This window comes from Tursiops truncatus, chromosome 7, assembly GCF_011762595.2.
Source record: "Tursiops truncatus isolate mTurTru1 chromosome 7, mTurTru1.mat.Y, whole genome shotgun sequence".
NCBI classification, from domain to species: Eukaryota; Metazoa; Chordata; class Mammalia; order Artiodactyla; family Delphinidae; genus Tursiops; species Tursiops truncatus.
In genome coordinates this window covers 78338467-78361639 of record NC_047040.1, presented here as the reverse complement: position 1 = coordinate 78361639, position 23173 = coordinate 78338467, and the positions used below count along the sequence as shown (strand labels likewise).

At 39.8% G+C, this 23173-nt stretch overlaps 1 protein-coding gene across 2 annotated transcripts in view; it reads right to left on the bottom strand.

The window, feature by feature from the left end:
- Positions 1 to 1595: 1595 nt before the first annotated feature.
- The window catches only part of CACNB4 (calcium voltage-gated channel auxiliary subunit beta 4), a 266634-nt gene continuing 245056 nt past the window's right edge, over positions 1596 to 23173 (bottom strand). For both annotated transcript variants that reach the window (XM_073807709.1, XM_073807708.1), the window contains 4 exons: positions 20365 to 20516; positions 17966 to 18061; positions 4744 to 4929; positions 1596 to 2299 (listed from right to left, as the gene is read on the bottom strand). In XM_073807709.1, the coding sequence (XP_073663810.1) occupies positions 2039 to 2299; positions 4744 to 4929; positions 17966 to 18061; positions 20365 to 20516 (695 nt within the window). In that variant the 3' untranslated portion in view covers positions 1596 to 2038. The remainder of the gene's footprint in view (positions 2300 to 4743; positions 4930 to 17965; positions 18062 to 20364; positions 20517 to 23173) is intronic.

Below are 23173 nucleotides of genomic sequence, written 5' to 3'. Positions count from 1 at the left end.
CAAAGTATTCAGTAATGGCAGGTTGTATGTTTAGTAAAGTGCCTAATGGATATAGCTCTTTTAAATGTCTTAACTGAAAATTCTGTAAGCTTCACTAGATGACAAAAGAACCTCACAAGCCAGTATCACATGTTAACTTTTAGAATTCACTGAGCCCACATTTCTTAATTGTATCAAATATTTGCGATAACTTACATGATTATAGGCATCCTCATTATCAGCTAAACAGGTTCATAATGGGGTATGCACAGTGAATAACAGGAGGAGAGGGAATGCGGGGTTACAATGAGGCTCAAGATATATACATCACTAATTAACAATATGGAACCTATTTTCATGGTCAAGAAAATTATTTAACTGGTGCATGCTTTGAAGAGCCTAAACACTGAAAGGCTTGGATGGGGGGAAATAAGATAACAGAATATGAACTATTATTATTTTCCAAAAAAAATAGGCTTCATGACATGTACTAGTAGAAAAGGACTTTTATGCCTGATCCTATGCGAGTTTTAGAAAAACGGACTCTTAGAAACAAGAGTCTTTTCCTAAAGACATTTGTGTATTGTATAAAAGGGTCAATTTCAATAGTTTCTTGGATCATAGTGAATCTAAGGCTTCCTTGATTATAGTAGACATAAGGTCACTGATTCTGTAATTATAGTCACTGGAAAAACTGTGAAGACTGAATAGGTAAAGAGGAGTGTTCATTAGAAATAAAGCAGTTCAATCTTCAAATGCTTTATAATTCTCTGCAATAAAAATGATACAATTTTAGTAAACAAATCTATTCTGAATCTACAAGTTTATTTTTTTACTGCAAGCTCTTAAATTCGTTTTCACAGTTTTTCAATTAATCATTTTGTAGAAACGCAGCTTTCAATATCAAAATTCAATGTGTCCATGTAAAACAAAAAATCCTTAGCATGATTATAAAGAATTTGGTGAAGGGCTAGAACATTCAGATATTCAAAGACAGAGACTGAGTGAAGCAATGGAAAGATACTCAATTGTGCTGGCGGTAAACACGGAACCCGTAGTTGTGGTAAGTGGGATAGGTGAAATTCCATCTGGAGATGTTTAGCCTTGCACTCAGGAGGATCTGTGCCCCATTCTTACTGTCTGACTTCAGATTCCTGGATGTATGTAGTTGTGCTCAGATTGATTAAAGGGGAAATGACACCCCATTTTCCATCTCACATAACCAGCTATGATTGGGCTTCTCTTTACTATTCTCTCTCACTGCTAAAGAAATTTTGAGTTTTTTTTTTTTTGCCAACTTCAAACAAGCTAACAGTTGTGACTAAACAAAAAGCAAAACACTTTGAATACAACAGGTGTGCCAGAAAAGAAATAAAAATATTAAAATCTGAGGAGACTGTAGAATTTCTGCATTAATTTGAGATTTTTTTTTTTTGGCACTATCAGTACATTTGGTAAGTTTGAAAAGCCATTCTGGCAACGTTAACATATATTAAAATGTTTATACATTCCAACTTTAAGTGTAAATTTAGTCTCCAGCAAATAAATACCATAGCTGGTTTTGGCTTCTATTGGTATTTTGATTTTATTAATTAGTTTCTTTTTTTTTTTTCAGATTTTTAAATTGATTACAACATGCTCAAGTAGACTTTCTAGTCGATTCACCCAAATTCCAACAGGAATTGGTTTATAAATTGGTTCCAACTGGAACTGGTCATTTGGAATTTCCAGCATGGGAAATTATTTTATATGTGCCTTGTTAAGTACCTTAAATTACAAATTGATGTGTCTAAACCTAATGAAGAAAACAAAAGGTACTGTTATGTAAATGTTGCACTTAAAAATATCTCTATGATTGGGCATCTAATATCCATCTAGACTTAAGGGCATAATGTACACTTTTTTTTTTTTTCTTTTTGCCCCTTCTTAGCATCAATGACAGCAGCCCATAAGCACAGTCAATACTGTGCTGTAGTTGCCGAGTTAAGATGATTGGTTGTATCCTAGCAGTGCAATGGCAAATTGTCAACAGATGAATATTTTGCTTGTTTCTGCAGACTCAAAGCCTATGTCGAGAGTCATGGCTATATCCCCCAGGCGATCCTCGGTTCCTATGAGGTTTGTAAGTGTCCTGGTATGAGTCAGGGTAATCTTCTTCCACGAGAGGGTAATGATCTCGGCTATGCTGGGAACTGGAAGACAAGCGGTTCCTACTCTTCCGAGCCCTTTCATTGTGATAATTTTCATCAGAGGTCATTAGACTTCGCCTTTCAATTGGAGAGTTCTCTGTGGAGTGGTTGCTGTACCTCATACGCTGACTCTAAAAATATCAGATGGTTCACTGGTTAAATTACATCAGCTTCATTCTTCTAGAACATGCAAATGTATGTACAACGGTAGGATCTGGACAATAAGATGCTAAATATCTGACTCAATAAAACATTCTGACGTACAAATGGTCTGCTTGAAATACCTGGTCTTATGTATTTGGGACACAACATGCAAAGATGCCAAAGTGCTGGTAGTTTATGAATTTAATTACATAATACTGCATAATTATGCTTCCTATTAAAAACACAGAATTTAAAGTTAGCTGCTGAATGGAACTTAATATATTTATGAAGGCCTAATAATTCCACTTCTATTGCAAAATGAGGATTATTTTACTGTTGGGAAATAAGTTAAAGTTCAGAATAGCATCTGTTATTTTATTCCTCTCTTGAACTGATAAAACCTTTCTCCTCCTAAAGTCACACAGTTCATCTTTATTAGCTGAATGTTCCTGATACCTTTAAAAAATATTTTAATAAAATTATGATTTGTGCTACCCATAAAATATTTGTTTCTACATCCTACATAAGACTCAACAATATTCTCTCCAAAGAAGTACACAATAATTATGGAGCCAGTGAATTGATATATTTACAATTCTTGCTTCCTCAACTGAAATGTCCTGCAAAAATAATCTTCAGAATATAAACTAAATTCCTCTAATACCATTACTCGAAATTAGTATCTTTAGACACTTGTTTGCGCGCTCAGAAAAGGCTATTAACGTTTTGCTTCAAATCATGGGAAAACATGTATCATAGCTGTGTCTACCTGCTTAGGTAGGTCGCCTCAGTTAAGAAACAGGATGCTGATGAAACCAAAGACCCAGATGCATTTCCTCTAAAGGACACTCACCTGCACACAGCAGGAAGCTCATTCAACAGTCACAGCCTGTGCTGGGAGCCCCAACCAGGGGTCTCACAATTAAGTGCCCATGGTTACTAGGAGAAATAGGCCCCAGGATAAAGGGCACTACAGTAACTCAAGTGAAACTGGGAGAAGCACTCTACGTGGATATCTTGGAGGTGATAAGTCAGGAGTGTTATATTCATAAACAAAGTGCAACATTTCATTTCCACCTACTAGTGTAGGTGGAAGCATATCGCTTCATGAATCCGTTTCTCACCCTACAGTGTACAATTTGAAGCCAACCCAAACTAGTCAGTGGAATGCCACACTCGGATCAGCAGGCAGGCAGTGAAACAAGGAAAGAAAGAGTCCCCCCGCAAAAAAAAAAAAAAAAAAGAAAGAAAGAGTCCCAGTGCGCACATATACACTGCATATTACAATAGCCCGTTTCCCAAGTTCATTTCCAGCCTCGAAAGCTATTCATTTACATGGCAGTTTTTTGCTTACAAAGATGCAATTCTGAAAAAGAGTAATACAGTTATAATAACATTTGAGAGAGTGCCATTTATCTCAGAGTTAACTCTGTAGGATCTACAATTATGACTATCATTATAACCCATTAATACAAAACTAGTCATGATGCAAGAGAGCTCAATTGACTACCTGTTCCTCAGTCAGCTGGGGGTTTGGCCACATTCCAGCAGTGCCTTGGTAGATGGTACAGAATCATTGATGGAGGAAGGCAAGATCCACTTTGTATCATAATGCCTCTGGCTCCCCACCTCTAGCCCTGAGTGCAGCACCACAACAGCAGGAGAGCAAGCCTCCTGCTCCTACACTCGTCCCCAGCTTCCCTAAAGGACACTGGCCATAGCCGATGACCGAGGTGGGCCCTGCCCACCCCTAAGAAAACTCAGGGATTCACGACTGTTTCCAAACAAGGCGACTCTACTTATGTGCATGTTTTGTTTGGGCAAGCTAGGGGACAGGCCCCGCAGCCTCGGGGGGAAGGGTTAGGTAAGGGTGGCCATAAGGTCCATCTGTCTCATATACCTTACTTAGCTAGCCCTGTGCCTGACAGTGCCATCACTGTATAATCCTTAAGAAGTGACACGGAGAGGTAATGGACAGTTGCACAGTAGGTAGAAAGTTTCTTAGCAGGGTTTAGACACAGGAGGGATGAATTTACCTAGGTAAAAGCCATTATAAATTAACAGAGGAGAAAGTTCTAAGGAAAACGCCACTCTCAGCGTAACTTTGTCTAGGGCAGATCATAATTAGGTAACACGTTTTGAGTTTGTAAAATAGTCTGTATTTGTAAAAATGTAAAATAGTCTGTATCTGTTAGAATCAATGTAGCCAAAAATGTGAATCTGAAGAATTCTGTTGCCAAGACTTCAGAGCAAGTATATGAACCAAAGTGATTTGAGTTTGTAAAAATGTAAAATAGTCTATATGATTAGGCAATACTTTAGATTTTTAATATAGTAACACATGGCTCTCTAGGCCACTCCCAGTTTCCATCTCAGTCAAGTTTCCTATAGAACCTTAAATGTAAGGTTGTAAGAGTACAAGTGACACTACCTGTAACCCAGAAATTGCTGTGGGATATGGTGAGAGTGCTGTTGAGCCCAAATTCCTTCCAAGCAGTGGGGTCATGGGGGTGCTACTGGTCGTGTGAGTGGCACGCCAGTAAGCCTCAAGGTATTCTCCCAGATGTTCACACGCATCCTCCAGCTGGTTTTCATCCAGTATAACATCAAACATTTCCTATAGATGACAAGGAAAATCCATTTTATTTCTACTTCAGGTTTTAGGCAATGAAACCTAAAATTTCACTGCATGCGGATAATATTGTTTCTAATGTCCAGTAGCAAATATCAAACTTGAGGGGCTGTACTGGAAGTTGCTAAAGTTAAAGTCAAGTGAAGAACTGCACAGTTAACCATGTACAAATTTGGACATTCACATAAAAATGGGAAAGCTCATCAAATATTTGGATCTTTCATTTAGAAAAAAAAAAGATGAGGTACATGTAAAAGTGTTCTAAGGAGAATAGAGTGAAAACACATATGTATTCACATCTTTATCCATATATTCCTATAGATACTTACTGAATACATTCTTTTATATACTATATAAAAGTTTTGAATTATACTTCAGAATAAGAGAGAAGCAAGTTAATGGTACTGAAAGAGGAGTTCCAAAAATGTTTCGGTAACAAATGTATCACTGGAATAAACATTTCATCTCCCAAAGTAACTATGTTGGAGGAAATAACATTTACATAGGTAATTTTTAGAATGTTGGTGAAAATGTTATCTGCTATCTGTCTCGTGGTAAAGCAATACGAAAGGTTTAGGATCAATAGTAGAAAACCACAGTATAGTGACTTCTGCTACCAGAGGATCACTGTGTGAAATGGTTAAAAAAGAACAAGAACGAATACTTGATTGCAGTGGTGGTAGGCAGGGAGTTGGGGGGTAGTTCGCCCAAGAAGTATCTGGGGTCCATGTTTCTGACAGTAAGGACTTTGTCCAACACCTGTTCTATAATCAGGAAGTTGTTCTTCAGCCCCAAAGGAGCAGAGTGGCCCCTCTGTCACTGCAGTGTGGTCAGGAACACAGAATATAACCGGGACACAGATTCCCTGGAGGGACAGTCAGATAACCGTGGCACCTCATAAAGAGAAAAGCCATTCCATGGGTAAGTGAAAGCACACCCCTGACTTTCAGCCTCTGAATCCACTTCTTCCCTCTTGCACCACTTCCACCTGCTTTTACAAGCTCATTTTACCCAAAGAAGGAGCTCCCAGTAATGAATCAAAAACAGGATTACTGCCATCAACGCTTGATGCGGCAGGTGGACCGTAGGTTTGTAACAATTGGATGACTCTGAGTTGGTGGTGGGTCAGCTGACTCACTCTCATCAGCACGAGGGCTCCTTGGAGCAGAAGTCACCATGGAAACAATCTCTCTCCCAACATTAACTCCTTGAATGTCTTCATCACGTTGATCTTTACTGAATATTTTGACCCTAATTTGCAAAGCAGTTTCAAAGTCCTTGGAGCAGTGAGATACGTTTAGCAACTAGGAAAGAAATAAGGTGGCTTCAGCCTAAACCGACTGGTGTTTGAGAAGACTCAGCCAGTTGAAGTCATGTAGAAACCATTCCCCCACAAGAACACTTATTAGTGGATTTCAGATGGGTTTTTGCATATTTTATTCATTCATAAAGTGTTTACTCGGTACCTATTCTGTGCTAAGCATTGTGGGTATACTGTGGCAAAGAAAACAGACTTCATCCCTATGCTCAAGAAGCATCCAGTCTCGGGGGAGAGACAAGTATTAAAATCCATAATACCCTACATCAGACCAGGACTTTAATTCAGAACGACAGAGACTGAGCCAGTGAATGTTCAGAGCTGCAGCTTAAAGTTCTGGATTTAGAAGGAGGCCCAGAGAGATATGTGAAAGTTAAATTTATGAGGGAGAGAAAATTATAAGTCAAAGAATTCTATCTGTAGAGGGAAGAGAAAAAACAAAGAGGAGCAAAGACACAATGGAAGAGACGATAGAGCCCATGAGAGAACAGGAAAACAGCTAGTTCCTACAGTGTCAGTCAACATACATCCTTACAATAAATCCTCTTTCCACTAAAGCAAATCAAGGGAGTGTCTGTCTCCTGCAATCAAAAGCTCCCTCCCCCCATTAATCTAAGCCGTCAACAGTTACAAACAGAGACTCTGAGAAATGTCCCTAATGCTCTGATACACACATTGCATCCTCTGATAGCACTGCAGTGCTAACTTGAGTGGAACGAGAACAGCCCCATCCCAAAGGGCGTGCACAGACTCAGACAGATGACACAGGAAGAAGAAAGAGGAAACCGCGCAGCAATGGAACAAGGGACCACTCTGTCGGCCAATCCAGGCTAAAATCGTCCACAAATTCTATTTGATCTGGAGTCTGCTGTTTACATAGTGTTATTTATGTTAACTGTATAATTCAATTAGGTAGATCTCATTCTTTAATGTGGGATCTCAACAATGTGTAATCTCAACACGTCATTTCCTTGCTTTCATAAGGTCCCAAGTTAATGAACCCTCCAGGGACACTTGGACTGAGGGGTTCTAACTATTACAGCCAGGATTGCAAAGTCCGGAGAGGGTAAAACAAGGTAAGCAGCCCTCATTGCAGAGTGTTATTTGAAAGAGTTTTTTTAATCTCCCTGGCTGTTCCACATGTTACATGGTCAGGGCTTCAGACACAATTAAACATACACTTAATTACAAGTAGTTTTAATAAAGTACTTCTCTTTGCCAATGGATCGAATTTGTATATATCAGCACATGGCTGTTTGCTGAAGCCTCAATCATTTCTAGGAAACTAAGCTTTTGCACTGCTAAAAAGACAGCTATATGATAGAAGATGATCTGAAATTGCTTTTAGGCTTTCAAAAGCACAGAGCAAAGCAAATTTCAGCCTCTGAATGAATACTGACATATGCGGCTTATTTCCAACTAAGAGGAATCTCACAGCCTGGATATCTGTGACAATTTTTCTTTTCAACTCTTTAGGAAATAACACAGTTGATTAGACCAGAGTGTTAGGAAATGAGGATAAGGGAGAAAAAAAATTTTTTTTAATTATACAAAGAGAAATTCAACGAAAAGCAGCCGAATGAATTATGCAAACCAGCTTTGCCAATTTTTCATAAATTTAAAAGTTTGGGCTTCCCTGGTGGCACAGTGGTTAAGAATCTGACTGTCAATGCAGGGAACATGGGTTTGTGCCCTGGTCTGGGAGGATCCCACATGCCGCGGAGCAATTGAGCCCCTGCACCACAGCTACTGAGCCCACGCGCCACAACTACTGAGCCCGTGTGCCACAACTACTGAAGCCCATGCTCACAACTACTGAAGCCTGCGCGCCTAGAGCCCCTGCTCTGCAACAGAGAAGCCACCACAATGAGAAGCCCGAGTGCTCCAACGAAGAGTAGACCCTGCTCGCCACAACTAGAGAAAGCCCCGGTGCAGCAACGAAGACCCAACGCAGCCAAAAATAAATAAATAAAATAAATAAATTTATTTAAAAAAAAATGTTCAAGCCTAGCTAGCTCCTTACTGTGTAATACGTGAAGCCTCCAGCATGGGATATAGATGCAGAGAGCTATCTAATCAGGAGAAGAGGGTGTGGGTAATGGGACAGTCACAGGCAGTGAACAATTACCCACTCAGTGATACCATGCTCTTGGGACTGCCGGAGATAAGGGTAACGCTGAGCTGTTTTCAAAGCACCGTACAGACACAGCACGCGCCTCTGACATTTTGTGATGGGGTATTTTCTTCAGCTGAGGTGGGCAGAAATAATGTGGCTTCCAAAGTAAATAAGGAGTGAACAGAGGAGTCAAAACAAATCACCAGAAAACCAGGCAGAGTAGGTCCCTTTTCTGGACAACCTCTTTCAGAAAAATGAAAAACTAAAGCATTAGAAATAACAAGAGTGAAAAACATACCTCTGGCTTATCCAGTGGTCCAGAGAACAAAAATGACAGGGAAGAAAGGGAAAGATTGAAGCTGAATAAAATGGGAATGAAGAAAATCTGCAATAGCTTTTAAAATTTTTTTTAAGTATTTAAAGATCTGTCTAGTTCTTCATTCATAGAGTATCACAAACGTTCCTAAGGAAGGCACCTGAATTAGAGCAACCAACCAACCTGGTTTGCCGGGGACTGAGTGTTTCTGGGTACTTGGGACTATCAGTGCCAAAATCTGGAAAACTGGGGAGAAATGGAATGGTCAGTCACCCTAGTTTTTAGAAAAAATGGAGCACATTTCAGTTCCTACATTGACAACTGGAACAGGTTCCATTTATTTCTTTTACATTCTCTTGGGAGGGAAGATATAGAGAGAGTGGGCACGTCTTTCTTTATGACTGTGAAATATATACTTTCTAGCAAAGAGGGAGAATTTCATTAAAACAAACATAATTTCTTATATGTTTTATCTAGGAGTTGTTATTAAACATTTTAAAATAAAAAGTTTATAAAACTTAGAAGTTAATTTTGCAGTTTAATCTTAACTTTTTAAAAAAGTTGGTGCATTACTGAATATTAGCTAGCCAGGGGATTAAATATATACAAACTCTCCCATGGTATATGCATTGCTTTACATTTATTTGTTGTGCAGAGATAAAACCTCATATGGGGCATCTTTCCTATTTCTAAGTGGAAAAAAGAAATAATAGGGGTGAGCATACTTTTACTTCTTTGTTATTGGAATATAGAGCTCCTAAATCTGCCACCATTAAAAAAAAAAAAAAAGACCGGCAAGTACTATTCAGTGAAATAATATGGCTGAATGGCAAATATGCAATGCTAATTATAAAATAACCAACCAATGTTTCTTTCATATTAAAATTGTATTCTTTATATCATTAAAGTTTTTGAATTCCTGAGTACTCAACTCACTGGTCAACTAGTGATAGGAAACTAAGTTAAAGGGATTTTGAAAGATTTAGGAGATCTCATGGGGATAAAGGAAAGCCTACCAGTATCATGGGGCTCTAGCAGTTAGTTTCAGGCACAGTTTCCACTTTAATGAGCCAAAAGGGAAAGACAATCAGAATTCCTGACACTGATGGGTGGGGAAAACATGAAGGCAAAGAATACAGTGACTTTGATCCCTTCTAGTTCCTCTCTTTTAATGATCCGTGACATTCATTCTGAAACCAACCACATTTTTCTCACCACACCCATCCATCCTGTCCGTTCTTTTTTTTTTAAAGATGGTCCTGCTTTTTATTTATTTATTTATTTGACACGCTGTGTGGCTTATGGGATCTTAGTTCCCTGACCAGGGATTAAATCTGGGGCCATGACAGTGAAAGCTCTGAGTCCTAACCACTGGACCGCCAGGGAACTCCCATCCTGTCCACTCTTATTCTTCAAAGATTATAACAACATTTACCCATGCTACTGTCTGCAGAAAAGGCACCCAGTGTTTTTGTTAAGTCCATATTAATCCAATGCTTTACATCATAGTACTGAAGTATCCCTAACTCGGTATATCTAAGTTGGGTGGCTGAAATTCCTGCAAGAGTAGTCGCTTTAGGACTGAGAGAAATTAGATCCCATGTGGCCTTGTTTCATGAAGGAAACATCTGAAATCAATTATTCTCTTTTTTCAAAAGTAATGTTGTGAATTAAACTATGCCATCCAGAGGCTCTGTAATAATGAATGCACCAATGGGGATGGCGTTTCAGGTAGGTGAATTCACACAATTCTAAATAATTTAAATAAAATTACTGGAAAAGGGCGGTGGAAAATTACTACCATGGTAGCAATACTATTGTGATAGGATACTGAGCACCCACTCACTTCAGAGTTCCTGTGTTTAATAAATCTGAGTCCATTCAGCAATGGAAAATGAAGAGTGACAGAAGAGAATGACCATGGTTACTGTAACGTTAGAGGGTTGCAAGACTGTGGAGGAGACACACTCCCCTCTAGCAGACAGAGCGGTCAATGTCATTTTATATGCACAGAAAAATTACAGAGCTCAAAGAACCAGGGTGAGCTTTTGGTAACACAAACCAGCTTGTAGCTAAGTAGGATGAAAGGATTACATTTCATTTATATATTCAATTGTCTGCCTATCTGCTTTTCTCACCATGCATTACGTAGCTCTTGTGACCACAGTACTGGGGCAATTTGAACTTTGCGCTTCTTAAAATGTACTATTTTCAACTTCTCTGAAAAGGAAAAGGGCACCAATACCTGGTAGAAGCAAAATGAAATCCAACACTATAGTGTACAGAAGGCTATTCCAAGTGCAAATTCAGGCTGGTCATATAAAACTACATATATGAAAAGGGCTTATGGGTTCTAGTCTCACAAACTCCTTTTCTTTCTGCATCCCAACTTTTTTTTTTTTTAATATAAATTTCTTTATTTATTTTTGGCTGCGTTGGGTCTCTGCTGCTGCGTGCGGGCTTTCTCTAGTTGCAGCGAGCGGGGGCTACTCTTCGTTGTGGTGTGCGGGCTTCTCACTTAGGTGGCTTCTCTTGTTGCGGAGCACGGGCTCTAGGCACACGGGTTCAGTAGCTGTGGCTCGCGGGCTCTAGAGCACAGGCTCAGTAGTTGTGGCGCACAGGCTTAGTTGCTCCGCGGCATGTGGGATCTTCCCAGACCAAGGATCGAACCCGTGTCCCCTGCATTGGCAGGCGGATTCTTAACCACTGCGCCACCAGGGAAGCCCCATCCCAACTTTTCTTTTGTGAATCCAGAGCAGGCAATGAAGGAAAGTCCCTCCCTCTTCCAGAGTAGAACTATTCAGTAGCCCATCCTCCCAGCTCATCTTTCTGTCTGTGGCAGATTAAAAATGGCCACAAGTTCTTTGACACTCCCTGCATAGAGACGGAGGGTTTATGTCCCCTCTCCTTGCATCTGAGCAGCCTCTACGTTCCCTTGACTAGCAGAAGGCTGTGGAAGTGATACTGAGCCAATATCCAAGCCCAGTATCTAAGTTAAAGGGAGTGGAATACTTGCTCTCGGAGCCCTGGGAGCTGCCATGTAAGAAGCTCATATTCCTGTTGGAAAGATCTCATGGAAGAGCCCTGAGACCACGCGGAGAGGGAGAGGAGCTGGCTGAGCCCAGCCTTCCAACCATTCCTGCTAAGGGACCAGGTCAGCCACCAGCTGAGTACCACCAAGTGGTTGTCATTTGAAGTCACTAAGTTTTGGGGTAGTTCGGTGCACAGAAATAGGTAACCAGAACCTTGTCCTAGAACAAGGATGGCAACTTTGGTGGGCTGTCTACATTGGGCCTGCCTCCTGCTTCTATAAACAAAATTTGACTGGAACACTTGTATTTGTTTACATACTGTGTGTGGCTGCTTTCCTGCTACCAAGGCAGAGTTGTGTAGTTTTGTGAAGAAGACCACATGGCCCACAAAGCCTAAAATATTTACTATATGGCTCTTTACTGAAAAAGTTTGCTGACCCTACTCTTAGAAGAAGCCTCACCCATGAAACCCATGATTCTCTCTACAGGAGAATACATAATAGCCCGTCTGTTGCCATTCACTCTCTAAAGTCTTGCTAGATGAGGAGACAGAGATCTTACCCTGGCTTTGCCCAAGGTGCATGACCTTTGGAAAGCCAGTTCACCTCTCTTGGTTTCAGTCCACTCATTTGTAACATGAGACTTTCCTTAGAACTGTGCCATGAAACACTAAAATGGTTCTATAGTCAAAATTCAGGGGAAGCACTGTACACGACATATCTTAATGGAGATATAAAATGCTCATTAGCACATTAAGGCTCTTGTTGTAAAGAAACCAGTCTACGTTTGTTTACTTAGGTGTTTTCTCAAACATTTTTGGTACCAAAGTGCTTTCCACCCGTTGACATTGCATATGGAACCTGTAGTGGGAAGAACGCACTCCAGGAAATACTACACAGGGTGCTTTCCAAGTTCCCTTTTTGCTTCAATAGTCCCTGAGTTCTTTTTTCTGGCTATAGAGTCAACTTTTTTCAGTACTCTTTTAGACTTCCCTTTCTAAAGACTGTCGCCTTTAATTTCTTAGCAATGTGAGATTCCACCAGTGTAATTTGCTGACTTTTCAGATTGGAGACGCAGTGGCCAATTTAGCAAGTTGCAAATTCTCCTAGAGGAACTAAAATGACACAGTGATCACCCGTCTTTGGATGAAAATGATAATTCTGGTCTTGAAGTAGCGTAGGGACAAATGCAGATACATTTTGAGACTACTACTGGTTTTTATAATCCAAAGATTTTTTTCGTGAATGCCAAAATAGAGTGTACAATTCCTTCTTAGCATTACAAATGCTATTCAAGCAATATTAAATGAACATGTTTAATAATGTAAAGTGTTTAGAAAATATTAAATACAAGGTAACCTTGCTTATCCAGACTGCTTGTTTAGAATTCCAGGTTATTGAACCAATTATATAAACAAGGAAGTGTTTACCCTGCTGAAATAATGACAGGGTAAAGCTGCCTTCGCAGTGCATGAGGCTGTTGGAGATTCCTGACACGAGGACACATCCTAAGGCAGCTCACAGTATTATGTGCATTTCAGTGCACGTATCTTTTCTTGGTTCCAGCTATTTCAGATGTAACAGGTACTGTATACATACTCAACTATCAACTGTCTCAGCAGCTATAATACATCAATTTTAATAAGACACAAGTTATTTTCTCTACTAATTATTAGGAATAAATGTTAATAAACTCATTCTCATAAAAAGATCAAATTAAAAAGGAACAAGTTCAATTCACCTGAAATGCATCTCAAGGAATCACTTACTGAGACTTCTTATAACATTATTAACCAAAACTTGTGCAGATATTCATCTAAACCAGTGGTTCTCAACCAGGAGTGACGTTTTTCACTAAGGGGCATTTGACAACGTCTAAAGATATTTTTCGTTGCCACAACTTGGGGTTTGTTACTGGCCAGAGATGCTGCTAAAATCCTACAATGTACATACAGGACAGGTCCCTATAATAAAAAATTATTCAACCTACAGTGTCAATTGTGGAGAAACCCTGATCTAAATTTCTCTTTTAATCTAAAAAAGATTTATAAAGTAGTATCTGCAAGGATATTTATTTATTTATTTATTTATTTTTTTGCAGTATGCGGGCCTCTCACTGTTGTGGCCTCTCCCATTGCGGAGCACAGGCTCCAGATGCGCAGGCCCAGAGGCCATGGCTCACGGGCCCAGCCGCTCCGCGGCATGTGGGATCCTCCCGGACCGGGGCACGAACCCGTGTCCCCTGCATCGGCAGGTGGACTCCCAACCACTGCGCCAGCAGGGAAGCCCTGCAAGGATATTTATGACCTAACAAATTGTTTGCCAAGAGTTGACTCAACCAATGGAACCTTTTTAGACTATCTGCTCCTTGAAGGCAGGAACGTGCCTTTGTCTCTCTAGCACCTAGCAAGGTAACAGGCCTAAAGCTTAAATAATGTTTGCTGAGTGTATTTTAGTTCTCGCCAAGAAGGTTGATTGTAGGTGAGCTACACAGAATTGAAATGACTAAATATTTGAGTTTGTCTGGTTTAACCATATGGAGACATGGATACCACGTCTTCAGACGTGCCCACATGTCATTCTGTGAAACATCTTAATCATGTTTTGAAACAATAAGCATATTACTTGACTTGATATATCTTCTGCTTATGCTTATACTCTCCTTTTCCCTGGGCTCTAAACCCTCATGATTTCAATAACATGTCTGTGCTGATCACTTCCAAAATCTAGATAGAATCAGAGTGTCAGAGTTGGGAAGGGATGTTAGCTACCATAGCTTTCAGGCTTCACCAGAGGAGATTCCTTCCATGACACCTGACATCAGGTCCTAGAGCCCACTCCACCCGCATCCCTGCCACCAACCGAAGGCAATTAGAGACAAGCTCTCTACTTAGAAAGCCGTCCCATTCTTCTCAGCATTTGCATTTGAGCAGATGTGTGAAATGCCTTCCTCCTGTTGGGTGAGTCTGATCACTGTGTCAAATGAAATTACACAGGCCTAACTGCCCTCAAGTCCCCCCAGATCTGCTTCCCCATACTCCCACAGATCTTAGCGCCACGTCTGGGACCTCACAGAACCAGCGCTGCCCTCACAGTGTGGATCTCTACATAAGTGAACTCAGACACGGCCAATGAGATCTGAGCTATGAATCCGTGTTTTTCCTTTTGTACCTTCCCTCTTCATTTTCCGCCTTTTAAGCAGGTGGGAGGGTCTGTGCTTCCTTGTCTGGTGGGGGAGGGAGGTGTCTGTGGCAGGAAATTGCCAGCTCTCCATTTCTCCTTCAGGATTTTGTGTCCCCAAAGCCTAAATTGGTTGGAAACATTTTGTGCTAACTGCCTCTGGAAACAAAAGAAGGTGAGGATGCTTTTAGATACAACAAAAGCAGAGAGTTCCTTTAATAGTGACAAGAGGGGGGAAAAAGGAAGATACCTCCACTCTCTCAGACAGAGAAGAGAAGGGAGCTCTCTTGCCAATGTCCCAGAGAGGAGGGGCTATGAGTCTCCCAGCCTTGCCAAAGACCCCCTGTTCCCGATAAGGTCTGATGCAGCACAGCCTCCATCCTTAAGGACCACGTGGATTTGGTCAATGAATAGGTTGTCTGCATTGGAACTCTCCCCCTCACTCCCTCAACTTCCCGCCAGCCCCACCCTTTGTCTTTGTTCAGCCCGCCCTGGATTAGGGTAAAGGCAGCTGCAAGCCTGGCTAAACATCCTGCCTGCCCAGTGGGCTAAGGGGTCAAAGTAGAAAATGAGCCATTTCTTGCACATCGAAGTTGGGGGCCAGAGATCCATCTACACTACACAGCTATGTGTACCAGTGGAGCAGTACGGTGGACAGAGCTTTGCTGGAGTCAGACAAAGCAGTTGAATCTTGGGGCCCACTTATTTTTTTTTAATTTTTATATTGCAGCACAGTTGATTAACAATTAATTGTGACCTCCAACAAATTTCTTAGTGGGGACTTAGCTTTCTCCTGTAGGAAGTAAGGATAGTATTATCTACTGTGGCGGTCATAGAGGTGCATGCCGAGACTTCCCCTGGAGTGAGAACCTGCTGTGCTGAGTGCAGTCAGCAGACAGCCCTGGGCTGCTGCGCCTTCGGGATCCACCAGGGCATTCAAGCAAGGACCTGCTCTCCCCAGGCTGCTCCCAGCCACCATCTGAGCACAGCACGTGGACTAGAGCCTAAATGTTTATGCCCAACATGAGGCTCCTCTAGTGCTCTGGGAAGTCCCCAGCTCCAAGTGGGAGATTTTCTCAAGGCTACATCACAGTCTGAGGCTCCTCCTACCCACTTTTTCCTTCCCCTTTTCCTTTCACAGAGTCAGAACTACATCAGGTCTGAAGGCTGTCCCTGCCAGTTCTGTCCCTGTTCCCTTTTTCCTCTCATAGGCATTTTCCCTAATAAATCTGTACTTTGAATTCCACTTAAGTGTCTGCTTCCCAGAAGACCCAAACTGATATAACTATCCTTAGAAAACTGTTATAAAAATTGGAAACAATAGCATAGTTCCTGTCTTTTGGTAGCTGCTAAAAAAAGGTTAGCTTCCTTCAACTGGGAGGCATTAGAGTCAGGGACTGGGTAATACATTCTCCTATATTCGCTCAGTGCTTTAATCATACATTCCATTGTGTAAGTGGACTTCAATAGTCAGCAATGCGTCTGTCTAACTACAATTAGACTTAAAATAGGACTCCAGACTCCGGGCTATCCAAATTATCTGCAAGCAGATAACCAGGGGTGTGTGTGTGTGTGTGTGTGTGTGTGTGTGTGTGTGTGTGCGTGTGTGTGTGTGTGTGTGTGTGTGTGAATAGGTGGGTTCGATTGGGGAGAAAATTGGCTTCGGAGCCAGACAGATCTAAATCTAATCCTAATTTGCTGTGTGACCTTAAGGAAATCCCTTAACCTCTCTGTCTTCAGTCACCTCAACTATATAATGGGGATAATACTGCCCTACCTTACTAAGTAACTGTGAGGGTTAGAGATAGTAACTGTGAGGGTTAGAGATAATCTGTATAAAGCACCTAGCACAGTGTCTGGCCCATTGTAAGCATCTAATAAAAGAACGCATTGCCTGTACATCCTTATTCTTACCCTGTACTCTTATTGCCTGTACATCCTTTCATTCATTTGATATTTATCGTGGGCCTAGTATGATAGGAACTTGAGACACAACAGTGAACCAGACAGGCACAGATCCTTGCAGAGCCTGACAGGTAGGCATGGCACAGCACAAAGTACATCCAGTAATTATAACAGAAACACTTAGATGGTGCTTATTATGTGCTAGGTACTGTTCTAAGAGCTCTACTACACATTCACTCATTGACACTTTACACCAAACCAACGAGGTCGGTATTTGCTCAAGATTACATAACTAGGGATGTAATCCTTAGTGTAGATTAGTATGGATTTGAACCCAGGCAGTCTGGATCCAGAGTCTGTACTTTTAACAGCTATGCTGTGTTGCTTCTCTAAACACTTGAATTGAATTTTATGATTCCACAGAGCATGAATGATCCTTACATAAGCATATAACAAAATCTAGTGAATTAAATCAGTAGGAAAAACAGTTATTTCCTTCAGAGAAACACAGGCACAGAAATAGTAAGTCAGTCGAGCAGGTGTAGACATTGGTGACCCACACGGTAGCAGTTACCACCCCTACCCCCCCACCTCCTCGCCATTTGCTCAGCTTTGAACTCAGCAGCTGTTTTCTGGTAATGGCATTAGAAGAAAAGTTGCTCTAATATGGTTTTTCATCTTACTTAACCCTGACCTTTTCATCTGCTATAACCACAGGGCTCTTCTAGTTCTAATAAATTCTCAATTTTCAATGTCATAATCTATTATGCCTCTAGGAACTTTCTGTCAGAAAAGTTAAAGGAGTCAAATCAGTATGTTTTATTTGTTGTTTTCTTTTCATAAAAGTGTCCACATGACTGCATTAAATAGTTTGCTGACTGTTTGCAAGGCAATCAAGGTGGCAGTAAGGACATCAGACCCTGGACACCAAGTTCATTTCCTATTACGTGGCAGACACCACACAGCTCTGGATGCCTGGGTAAGCCAACATGACAGCAGCAGTTTGTTCCAAGAAATCCTTTAGATATATGACAACATACCATCATCGTGACCGTTCTAGAATAAAAATGACAATGCTAATATGATAAAAACAAAACCTACCAACCTCTCCTAACTAGTCAAGAATGATTAAGACAAAAAAATGATTGTACTTACAGGGGGACATTGTGCAAGTTTATCAGCTGCCACCAGTTGAACATTTAAGTGTTTACTTTGGGACTTTCCTCTAGATTTAATCAACCGCTGTAAAACCTGATAGAAGAAGACATGAATCTGAGATACTGTCAATGAGCTGAAAGAAAACCAAATAAATCCAGACCTTTTTTCATAGTCTATTTAGCCTGAGTATTAATAGGGAGGAAATACAATATAACAAGTCATATATATATATATATATGTATATATATATATATATATATATACATATATATATATATAAACTCTGTAATGACATCAGCCACTTACACTAGCTTTCAGTTATAGTGGATTTGACATGTTCATCCTATTCTCGCTCCATGTGAGGTCTTGGTGGGATCTGGAGTTCCCACCCTAGATTTTACCCAGAGATTTCAACGAGAGCCCTGCAAAAGTGCAGGCACTGATCTGTACCAGGTCATTTATGTCCAAATTTAGTTCAGTAATATTTTGGTTCACTATCTCAATGTCAGATAAATATAAGAGTTACATATATTTGACCCTTTGTGTCACTGATAATTAAGGCATTCCAGTCTAATCTTACATTAAAGGACAATTTCATGATCGACATCTAGGCAGAACATCTGTACTGGTGTATTGCTACGTATAAACCAGGGATGTACCTATGTCTTTTGGGCACTGCTGTAACTGCATTTTTCCATATACTCATCTTTCCCTTAATATTTTTTTTAGCTGAAGTAAGACCCTTCCCCCCAACTACTACTAATCTATGAGGCTCAATGATATCTCAGCACATATATCCACAGGAGTCCCCGTTCCTGCACTTATGGAGCCCACGGTGACTGGGGCGAGAGGGGTTGAAATCTATTCCACTGCAGTAAGGATGCTTGAATCCCCTTCAGTTCTGGGTCAAAGAGACTCCAAGTGCTCAAGGCATTTTCCATCGATTTTAATGATTCCCCAAAGGTCCTGGTTTGGTCAGGATTCCCAAGCTCATCCTGCACAGAACCAGTGCCTGTAGAGATGGAAGGCTGAGAAGCTCAGAAGCATTGGGAAGGGCACATTCTCTACCTGTGAGAGGAGACCCCTGTTCTGGCTGGAAGTTGAATTGGCATTTAAGCAAGAAAATGCACTCCTAGGGCCACTGAAAAGAAGCTGATTGTTAAGGTAGTACCTCCCAAGGGTATCCATTTCATATTAACTTTTTAGAACATCATCACTTTTTAAAATCTAATTAATTATTTATTGGCCACGCCACGTGGCATGAGGGATTTTAGTTCCCCGACCAGTGATTGAACCCATGCCCCCTGCAGTGGAAGCATGGAGTCCTAACCACTGGACCACCAGGGAATTCCCCATCATCATTTTTTTTCAAATTTCGATATTTATTTTTAAAAGCAATCTCATTGTACTCTTAGTTTTTATAAATGCATAATCTATTTTTTAAAATTTATTTATTTTTAATTTTTATTGGAGTATAGTTGATTTACAATGTTCTGTTAGTTTCAGGTGTACAACAAAGTGAATCTGTTATACATATACATATATCCACTCTTTTTTGGATTCTTTTCCCATATAGGCCATTACAGAGTATTGAGTAGAGTTCCCTATGCTATACAGTAGGTCCTTACTAGTTACCTATTTTATATATATAGTAGTGCGTATCTGTCAATCCCAATCTTCCAATTTATCTCTCCCCCCACTACCGCCCTGGCCCATCATCACTTTTTAAAATCAAAGAACACCCAAGTCAAAAGGGACCACTTTGAGGCTGTGTCACTTTTTTTTTTATCTCCCCCATTGGCATAAAGATACATGGCAGATATGACATTGTGCTCAACCACAGAACAACTATACTCCTTGAAGAACCCAACCTAAGCACAAATTAAGGGTCTATAAAGTTTCCATGAGAGATTTTATACAGTGATGTTTGACTTATATGATAAATATATATGTACTTTTTTTTAACATCTTTATTGGAGTATAATTGCTTTACATATATATGTACTTCTTGAACTATGTACTTTCTCAACTGGGGCGAGAACATAAGTGATACAAGAATCAATATTACCTAAGAGATTTACCAAGATAGAACCTAAAGTCTCTGAAAAGCCAGACTTTACTTTTCCTCACCTTAGTTCTTTTTGTTTTTATTATACTCTTGCATAACTGCCCAGTTTGGGAACCACAATAGACACTGAGCTTCTTGAAGGAATAAACAATTCTTTATGTGCTATCTCAAAATTTCTAGAACCTGTACAGTACAGGTGAATTAAAAACTGCTCATTAAAAGGGTCTCAACAAGACATTCTCCTTGCCCACTAACAAAAATGCACAGAGCAAAAAATATTTCAGAAGAAACAAGCTTCTAACCCTTAAGACAGAAATGAGCTGATTACCTTTGGAGATGAGACTTTTACATGAACAATAATTGGTGCTAAGGAAGTCTTTATAAGTTGTGCTGGGTGATTGATGGTGTCTGCATCAAGAACAACCAGTTGCAAAGATCTTGCCAACTCAAAGATTCTTTCAATTTCACTTTGTACTTCCGCTAAAAGGAGAAATATCAAATAACAGGTCATGGTATTTTTATTAATTAGTTCCTATATTTAAAAAATAGTACCTCTTTCAGATGTTAGCCTACATTGCAAAACAGAACATTTTGAATTTTCATAGTCCTATCTAACTTAAGATCTTTTCTAAAGAGAGATGGGTTGAGTTTTACATAAAACCAAAGAGTTGGTGGAAAAAACTGAGAAGGCTCTCTTGATTTGCTTCTTATGCTCACCCTAATATTTAGCTATTTACATAGCTATGTTGGTTTTGATTGTGCTTTTGTTCTAAAGAACTTTTATTTTAGCTATAGAAGCTGCAACTACATTTTAGGAAGCAATCGAAATACATGTGCCAAGCAACATCACATGGAAAGCAAATTATGCTGAAATACGCCTACCAATCAACAACTTCCATATTAATATTTTATGGATATGTTTTTTAACATCTCACAACTCATCTATTTTGACTGATATGCACATTTTTGTATCCCTGTTAAATGTTCTGGATCTACTCTTAACAACTAGCATATTGCTAAGTCTTCATTCAAGTGTTAGGGCCAGTGGACTTGTTCTAAGGCATAATTATCTTCAGTATTAAAATAAAAAAACAAAAAACAACCTAAGATCAATTATATTAAAGTGCCACAATGCATTTAGATGCAAATCTACTTGGCTTGCTGTAATAGCCAACTGACCTGAATCTGTGCACGAATCTGGCCAAATGAAAAATCTAGTTATTTTCAATGTCAAAAGCAATCCAGCTATTTTTTAAGCAAAAATTAAGCAGATTATCTATAAAAATATAATATGGCTTTCTGAAATATAAAAAGCTTTTTAATATAAATTTTTATAAATCACCTGATTTATTGATCATGTCCACAGTCTGAATTAGTCTATTTAATTTTAAGAGAGACGATCTTGTTTGCTTTTTGCTTATTTTCATATTTGGCTATAGCATGACTTACCAATGTTGTAATCTTATCCAAATTACATAGAGTAGACAAAGCTACCTAATTTAAATTATTTCCAAGATGGCCTAGGAAAAAGTTGATGTTGCTCTAAATATCCTCATTGAAAAGAGTTTGTACCAGAATCCCGTGATTTGTTTTGCTTATTCAGTATAAATTCAAGTTCATGTTACCCACCAAAAATTCTCCCTTCCATAACCAGACAGATTGACAGGGTGTGTGGGATCATGAATGCTCAAAACTATCATGTAACTCTATTTTCTAGGGCTTTGCTAATAGCATAAAATTCTTATTTCCCACAAAACCACTGGTGTTCAATGCATGATCTGTATAAGAAGTATGAATTTAAAGAGTCATTAGAACCCAGTAGAGGCTGTTCAGTTCAACTTCTGACTCTCAACATGTTCTCTGATTTCCCTCCTATAATGGGTTGAATTATATCGTCCCTAAATTCATATGTTGAAGTCTTAACCCCTCAGTACCTCAGAATGTAACCTTATTTTTGAGACATCGTCTTTACAGAGATCATCAAGTTAAAATGAGGTCATTAGGGTGGGAATTACTCCTATATGACTGGTGTCTTTATAAAAAGGGGAAATTTGGAGACAGGCACACACACAGGAGAACACCACGTGAAGATGGATGCAGAGACTGGGGTGATGCTTCTACAAGACAGGAATGCCAAAGATTGCCAGCAAACCAACTGAAACTAGCAGAGAGGCATGGAACACCTTCCTCCTCACAGTCCTCAGAAGGAAACAACCCTGTGGATACCTCGATCTTAGACTTCTAGCCTCCAGACTCTGAGAAGACAAATTTCTATTGTTCAAGTAAAAAAAAAAAGCAACATATCTATCATTTTTCATATTATCCAATACCAATATCCTGAAAGATTTCATGTTGCTCTGAAAGGTGACTAGTTTTCATATATTAATGTAAAGAATCTGGACAATTTGGCTTATTTGCAAAATTCTGAAATACTTTCTACATTTATTAGTAAAAACAACTTACTTGTCCCTTTTTATTCATGTCAGAAACAGAAAGATTTTTTTAATGAGAGAAGTTTGGAAAGTAAAGTTTATTTTTATTGTAGTAAGTTTCATTTTTTTTTTCTTTTTTCATTAAACTGCCACTGGTTTAAGGTAACTCCTGGCCAGGACTGTACTAGAACAAGGCTATCTTGCTTTAAACTTAAAATCTGAATACAATATTTTCTGAAGTAGCAAAAAGGCAGTGACGCAAAGTAGACTGCGCCAGTACAAAGAACCCGTGTGGCACTCTGAGTCTCTGTGTAAATAATTCAGAGACACCTGGGCCTTATTTACTTTGCACCAGCCATGAGGCAAGTGTGGTGTTTTTTGGGAGTTTTTTTGGCCACGCCACGCAGCCTGAGGGGTCTTAGTTCCTGGACCAGGGGTTGAACCCGGGCCTGGCAGTGAAAGCGCAGTGAAAGCACCAAGGGCAGGCACACCTACAGCTTAACCAAAACAAAACTTGGGCAATGGGTATCAACAGAGAGGTACTCGGGCAGAGCAGGCCAGGAGGCTGCAGAGGTCCACCCTATATACTGGAGTGGGTCCAATATTGGGATAATATGTATATGGAATACAATGAATAAATTATACGTGTGAGAAAGACATATTTACCTACACAGCTCAGTTCTTTTAAAGAAAAACTTTAACCAA